The sequence below is a fragment of the Antrostomus carolinensis genome, unplaced genomic scaffold (assembly GCF_000700745.2).
Source record: "Antrostomus carolinensis isolate BGI_N321 unplaced genomic scaffold, ASM70074v2 scaffold5024, whole genome shotgun sequence".
NCBI lineage: Eukaryota > Metazoa > Chordata > Aves > Caprimulgiformes > Caprimulgidae > Antrostomus > Antrostomus carolinensis.
In genome coordinates this window covers 16,212-23,449 of record NW_010311258.1, presented here as the reverse complement: position 1 = coordinate 23,449, position 7,238 = coordinate 16,212, and the positions used below count along the sequence as shown (strand labels likewise).

Here is a 7,238-nt window from a genome sequence, read left to right as displayed (position 1 = left end):
CCAGAAAGTTTGCTATTCCTTACAAAAAATCACTGTCCATGCAGTTCTAAGTTATTTTTACCATCAACATCTCTCCTACCTTTTATTAACACCTTTATAAACATGTAGTGTGAAGTGGCAGATAAAAATGCATACTAAGGGTCATTCCTCATTTTATGCCTTTTTGTATATAGATAATTGCATAGGACTATACAAAGATATGAGAAAATATAGTACTTAAACTCATTTTTCCACTACCCAAGACCAGATCCAAATTCATGCATTACGCAATACTAACTGATACCAGTCACAGTACCGAATATCTTTAAACTGGTAACTTACACAGCATTATTGTCACCGATTTCTACTGAGAGCTGCTCCATGTAAGCGATGAGAGCCCTACAAGGCACTTTTCTCTGGCTAAGAAAGACAGCAATCATTGTTGCTTTTTGCTGGAGTGGGACAAAAAAATATTAAGAAATTAATAAATCTAATTATGTTTCCATATATGAAGAAAAAGTTTTCTGACAAAAATCACAAGCTAATGAAATGCTGCAATGTCCTGATGGTGAATGGTGTGAGATTGCTTTTGGGGAAAAAAAAATAAAAAATAAAAAAGAAGCAAAAGTAAAAATTTTTTAAAACCCAACAAATCAAACAAAAAAACCCACACAGAATGAATATGCACAAATAGGATTCAATAATAATACTCCCGCAGTCACAGGAATCACTGAGGACTGGTCTCAGTACAGCAAGAACAGGAGAATTTGGAACTGAAGTATGAAGTTGTGCTGAGATTTTGAAGGGAAAGCTCTCACACCTGTTATCCAAATTATATCCAAGCTGTAATAAAAAGCCTCATTGGCATTTTGCAAGATTTTTTTTTTTTTTAATATATAAATGGAAGCAAAAAGTCCCCAAATGACCATCTAACACTGCATGTCAAGTTATTCAATAAAATTGCACATGCTGCATTAAGAGCTGAGGGCCAAAGCTATAGAGGAAAAAGAACCTTAACTACACAAATACAGAACAGCCCCAGCAAAGTAATAAAAGATTAAGGTTTTCCTATAAATGGTCATGATTTTTAGAGGACAGAACTTTTAACTGGCCCCTAAAGTTACTCACAAAAATGGACCTCAAATCTGATGATTTTGGAGAGACAGTTCTCACTTATAATATCTGTTTGTATCCTAAGGAATACATGGAGGGACATGCTATTTTTACATGGAGTTTCCTACCAGTAGCATAACAACCTCATTAATCTATGCTATTGAGCAAAGAAAGCAATTTTCAAATTATTTTTTTTCCCCTCCAATGACATTACTTATAAAAAAATATTCAACCAGAACAAGAGGAACTAAAAAAAAAAAAAAATCCCACGAGTCTTAACTCTGAGTGAAGCATCTGGGGTTTTGTGTCAGTGGAGCCATGGCTGACAAGAGGAAGGATGAGTTACAGAAGCAGTAAAGTTTTAACAAGCCCGACCTGGGAGTATAAAGAGCCACCCACACAATTTCACATATTGATCTTCACTTTCTTATTTTCATCTCTTGCTTTGAATTTGCTACCTTGGTCTCCAGGCTTTTCAGCACCAAGTTAATACAGAGCTGTGGTTCCTAACATCTACACTGATGCCTTCTTATTCCAAGGGTAGGCTTGAGGAGCCTCATCTTCTGACGCTTTTAACATGAATCCATTCATTGTGTCCATACCATTTTGTCGGTGCCTGATTTAGCCTGCGAGCTCTTTGAGCCCAAACAGGAGCCCACACCAGTGCTGGCAGGTATGAGAAAGAGCTCTGCAGTTTGGCCCCGAAGTAATGGGAATCCCCAGAGAACATGCTGAGTCATTATTCCTCCCTGGGAGGCTGTTAGCTTCTTCCATAACATCCTTAATATCAGGAACATGGAATCCACCTGCTGGAAATTAAAGCAAATTAATCTTGTTCCTTCAGAGCCTTACCCACAGAGAATTGCCAGTTCCCAGATCTTCATGGCCACAAGCAGATTGCTTAAGTTCTAGCAAGTCTTGAAACCAGAAAATACCAGCTGATGAGAGGACTACACTGTGATAGTTTAACCTAGCTGGCAGCCAAACAAGACACAGCCACTTGCAGCCCCCACCCCCTTCCTCCCCACCCAGGGAATTGGGGAGAGAATTGGAGGGGTAAAGGTGAGGAGACTTGTAGGTTGAGATACGAACATTTTAATAATTAGAGTAAAAATAAAATTAAAAATAAGAATAATAATAGTAATAATAACAAGTACACAGTACAACTGATCACCACCCACTGATAACAATCCCGGAGGAGTGAAAAGGAACCCTGAACCCAAAATTGCAAACCCAGAAAAGTGAGCCTGAGAGAATCCCCCCCTTTCTGGTCAGCACCAGTTAATATACGGACATGACGTGGTATGATATGGAATATTTCATTGGCACATCCAAATGCCAATTTTGGGTTTTGCTATTCACTGTGCTTCTCCCTCCCAGTCCTAATGCAGCCGTGAACCAGCCAAACACGATGGCCTTGAGCTCCAGCAGCAACGAATAACGTTAGTATTTTATTAACGTTCTTCCCGTAACAAGTCTTACATTGAAACTAAAACACAGCTATTTTAATTACTAAGAAGAAAATTAACTCTATCCTAGCAAAACCAGGACATACACCTACATAGCCTACTTGGTCACACCGCTGAAGTCCATGTGGGCCATGTAACAGTACCCAAAAAGCTGAGCAGCCTTTCCCATTCAAGCTGCACCTATGTCCTACCTAATTCATTACTTTTATCAGGCATCATTTATACTGCAGGAGTGTCTGCAGACCTCCATCGAGAGATCCTGCATCAGGAAAATCTCATTATACTAATGTCATAAGATAATATAGGAAACGCATAAAGGAGAGGAAAGCAGTGCAAATTTCTCCTCTAGAGATAGTCCTTTTAAGTTGAGAGCAGACCAATACCATAATCATAATCCCTCTCAGAGGGTGAGCTAGAAGTTTGCCCTGTACCCATATGTGTAAGGTTTCTCCTGAACAAATGAGAAACTGGTAAGATTCTCTCAAGTCTGATTAAGATGAAATTGAGCTAAGAATAAGGTCTTCATGTTAAGCAAAAGCTTCATATATAGCTGCTGTCTGAGGGAGAGAAAGGAATTATATCTATGGAGTTCATAGCTACCATAAGGTAAGCAAAGTGAGCAAGGTGCAAAGTGGCTTGAACAGGTGCAAATACACTTGAATAATAGTTGCATCTGGAGGCTCATAAGCAAAGGAATTCATTTCAAGGGGAAGTCACCTTTTTCAAATAAAAAAAATAAATATATCACACAGAGGGTGTATTTTAACATTTATTTTTTTAAAATTCCAATTTCCATTTTTTCTACAAGCAGACTATTTTTTAACAATAGTTTAAGAAGTATTATAATGATAACTACAGTTAAAAGGAAACCTTTTGCCAGAAGACAAAGAAGTAACAAAATAAACTGAATAAATAACCCGCTTTACACATGCTGGACAAAACAAAAATAACATGCAATAAACTTAATACAATTCATACTCTGTACAACAGCTTAAGTTAGTCCTTACTAAATTGTACTCTTATGTTATATTAGTAACATACACATATCAGTAAAAATAGAAACTTTAACAAAATGCTTAATTCAAGCAAAACAGTGATGCAATATGAATCAACTCAAGAAGTTCAACGGTTCCAAAGAAGCCAGTTACTGGTGAGTAAGCACACAACAGTGTACAAGACGACAATCTCAACCAAAAGGTTGAACCTAGTGGTTCTTCATCCACATCTGTATTTAGCTCCCTGCTGGAAACCAATCACATTGACATCTTCTTGAGCTTATGGCTGTCAAAAGAATGAGAAAACATGAGTAATTACCTCAGCCATAGGTCAATTACAGGTTTCTCTCTCCAAGGCATAGCACCGCCTGAGAGAATAGCTCAGGTAGAAAAAGGGACATGTGACATGACTGTCACCAGGAAGACTCTAAAAAAAGGAGTAGCCATCTCTGACAGGAGATGGCAAAAAAAATAGGTTCAGCATTGCCATCAGGAGTGAAATTCAGGAGATGTAAGAAATGGGCTTTCATACATGCTCTGTTTTCATCAGCCTAGTAGTATTTCAATTTTTAGATTCCTACCTCAGGAAAAGAAGATGCTTCTTCACCCAGCCCTCCTTAGGATTTACACAGGCATTCAGTCCACTGTAGGTGTGGAAACTGGAAAAGAAATAATGATAAAGAGATCAGTAAATTAATAGTAAATCCCTGCTAGTAAATACTACAAAGACATGTTTGGTCACAAACATTCATCATAGTTACTCTATACAATAAACAGCAGCTGCTTTTGTAAATACCAGTTAGATATGAGATGCTCCACAACCTCTCCAATACCATATGAACAAAACCAAATACCTAATGAAATTAAAAGTCAGTAACTGCTTAAGTCTCACAGATCATTTTTTGCACCATAAAGTTGTGTTCAATTTATTTGAACTGTTGAGACAAAGAACTTTGCTGGATGCCAGAAATAATTTGTGAGACTGAGAAGAATAGTTACTGTCAAGTAAATGTGACAGGTCAACATTTGGGAGGGCTAAAACTTTGGGGAAAAAAATTCCAATCTCTCTGAATGAGGAAAACATTTCTCACTTATGTATCTGTTAACAGGTTGTGGCAATGGAACACCCTATGTTGGCTAGAGTGACCCTCACCTGGAGACAAAGCATGTCTTTGCACAGCTGATTCCTAAACAGTTTTATTATTTTATTTACATTGTACAGATGTCCTATGAGTTAGCAGTCCCTATCAACTTGAGGCTGTGCATTTTGTTTACAGGTATTATATACTATTTATTCAGTTAATTTAACATTTTGCAAAAGCAAGAAAAATCATGCTTATAACATTCAAATCATTGTTTCTGCCCAAACAGACATCCTAAGGGTAATACATGTCAGAAAAAACAGAGAATCTTCTGAAAAGTAACTTACATGATTGCATGGATATCGCAGACTTCACTGGAGAGCTGTTCAGTATAACCCTTTAGGGCCCATCGAGGCAGACGCACTTTGGTGTAAGACAGGCAGCAATCCTGGTTGCTTTGTGCTGGAAAGAAGTAAGAGAACAAAGTGAATAAAACCCATCTGGACCACTCTGCCATGCTGTCTAGGGTACTTGCTGTTCAGCCCCCTGACTATCCAGCTCCCCACCGACAGAAGAGGTGCATTGGGCATTGAACTTTGCTGAAATAATTCCCTTCCACCTCTCCCTCGTACTGCTGCCCGCTGCGAGCACGGCATGGCTGGTGCACTGCAGAGCGGCACCGAGACCTGCTGCCTGGAGCCAAACGCCTGAGTTCACTCACCTTCCGAGGTGCCACACAGGAACAGCACCAGGAGCCCCAAGAGGGAAACCAGGACCAAGCTCTTGCTGCTAAAGCCAGACATTTCCACTCCTCGCAGCAGCTGTGCTCCACTGAGTGTGCTGGGTTGCTGTCTGCTTGTCCTGCCAGCCTTGCTGCACCTCTACCTGCTTATAAAGAGGTGGCAGGAGCCACGGGAATTCACAGGTGGGCGGGTTCCACTGTCATCAGCGGGTTTCCCCACGGCAAATTCCATCTTGCCCGATGTGGCCCCAGCACACCTTCCTGGTGCTATAACCGGAGATAACAGCATGCTGGGGAATTTTTTTTTTTTTTTTTTAAAGTAGGTTAGAAGATTCAACACAAAAGAAAAGGAAATAAAAGGCTGTGAGGTAATGGTTCTGTGGGTGAAGCATGTGTATTTTTATGGGTAGGAGTGTGGGTTGTGATATGAGGAAAGTCAAATGTAGGTAATTCTCTGTTACCTACAGAAACTGCATATTTGCTGTGCTCTGTTTAATAAGGCCAGCGTGGGGGAGAGGGAGGTGGGCCTAACCCAGACATTCATTTCAGTATGGCATGCTCACAGGAGTTGGGTGACAATCTGCAATGACATCAAAGCTCTACATTAAAATTTACTGGTTGGCCAACACATTAACATCAGGCTTTCCAGATTACTGCTTTCTGAGCTCTAGGTTGTAGTATTGGTGAGGCCATGTGGGCAACATTGACTATTCATGGAAATGGGTTTCTTTTAATATATATTCACTGCCATCACTTTCTGCCAGTTTGTCACGCATCTGAACTATTTCATCTGAAACAGAGTTAGCTTAAAAGCAACTTGAAATAGGACTATATTTTCTATTAAATCTGTACTGTCCAGAATGCACTGATGCTGCTTCATAAGCAATAGCTGTATCTTGTTGCTTTCCTACGCCAAACTGTACTCAAGTATTGTGACTCCTGAACCTTCAGCTAAAATACACACAATCTTAAAACTGCCTTGCGTGGCTCTGGAGAAACCCTCAGAGAGAGGCTCTGTCATCACTGCAAGTACATTGTTTGAGCTGCTACTGAAGGCTCTTACTTTCCAATGCCATTTAGTGACCTGTGTGAAACGAATGTGATGGCTGCAGTCCATGTCCCATTCAGCTGGTGTAACAGGAGCTGCTACCAGCTCCAGGTAGTTATAGAATAACCTGAGCTTTAAGTAGCTTCTCTTAACATAGAACTCAGGGACATTGTCATAGTTCATAGTTACAGACCTTCTATTCTTCACAGGCTGCCTGTACCACTCACAAAGGGTACATTCCTAGAAACATAAAAACTTTCTCTTCTTCCTAGAAATGTAAAAAAACTGAACTCCAGAATAGATTGTTATTCAGAGAAATTAATTCCTCTATATAATAGCCAGAATTTAGGGAAGCTCATATGGCTGGGGTTCATATGAGCGGCCTTGCAGCATGCATGGCATCACATATGTTAGGGATGCATTTCCTCAGAGCCATTGCCATTGGCCAAGGGACAGGGGAAGAGGCAAGAATGATCCCATGCCCTGATGTACACTGCTTTTTGTAATTGCTTTATGGATCATAGTGAAATGCCATAAAAATAAAATGCCATAAAGATCAATGCTCTCAGTATGCAGATATTTCTGAACTGTTTTATCTGTCAGCGTTAGGCAATGCTACAAAATAGCTAACTAGGATGATGATACCTGAAATGATAGAAGTTTGGCTTGATAGCTTTTTCCTTTCCATAAAGATAGGAGTAGTTAAACATGAATCACTTATATCAGGTATCAAGAAGCATCACATTGGCAATAGGCAATTCTCTATCTTCCTCATCAGCACCATCCTTTTTTTTTTCTTCTTTTTTTTTT

General features: G+C 39.6%; 1 protein-coding gene across 1 annotated transcript; it reads right to left on the bottom strand.

The window, feature by feature from the left end:
• Positions 1–3,814: 3,814 nt before the first annotated feature.
• On the bottom strand, positions 3,815–5,441 carry LOC104523931 (C-C motif chemokine 20). Its single transcript, XM_010166662.1, has 4 exons — positions 5,360–5,441; positions 4,986–5,100; positions 4,138–4,215; positions 3,815–3,842 (listed from the first exon to the last, which is right to left on the bottom strand). The coding sequence occupies exons 1-4, from the start codon at positions 5,439–5,441 to the stop codon at positions 3,815–3,817; spliced, it is 303 nt and encodes a 100-aa protein (XP_010164964.1).
• Positions 5,442–7,238: the final 1,797 nt, after the last annotated feature.

Bases quoted from the DNA above. Each gene is read 5' to 3' on its own strand.
- LOC104523931 (XM_010166662.1), bottom strand. From the start codon at position 5,441: ATGTCTGGCTTTAGCAGCAAGAGCTTGGTCCTGGTTTCCCTCTTGGGG. The intron at 5,101-5,359 runs GTGAGTGAACTC...ACTTCTTTCCAG, and splicing joins CCTGTGTGGCACCTCGGAAG to CACAAAGCAACCAGGATTGC. The intron at 4,216-4,985 runs GTAAGTTACTTT...TTTCTTTTCCAG, and splicing joins TGCGATATCCATGCAATCAT to TTTCCACACCTACAGTGGAC.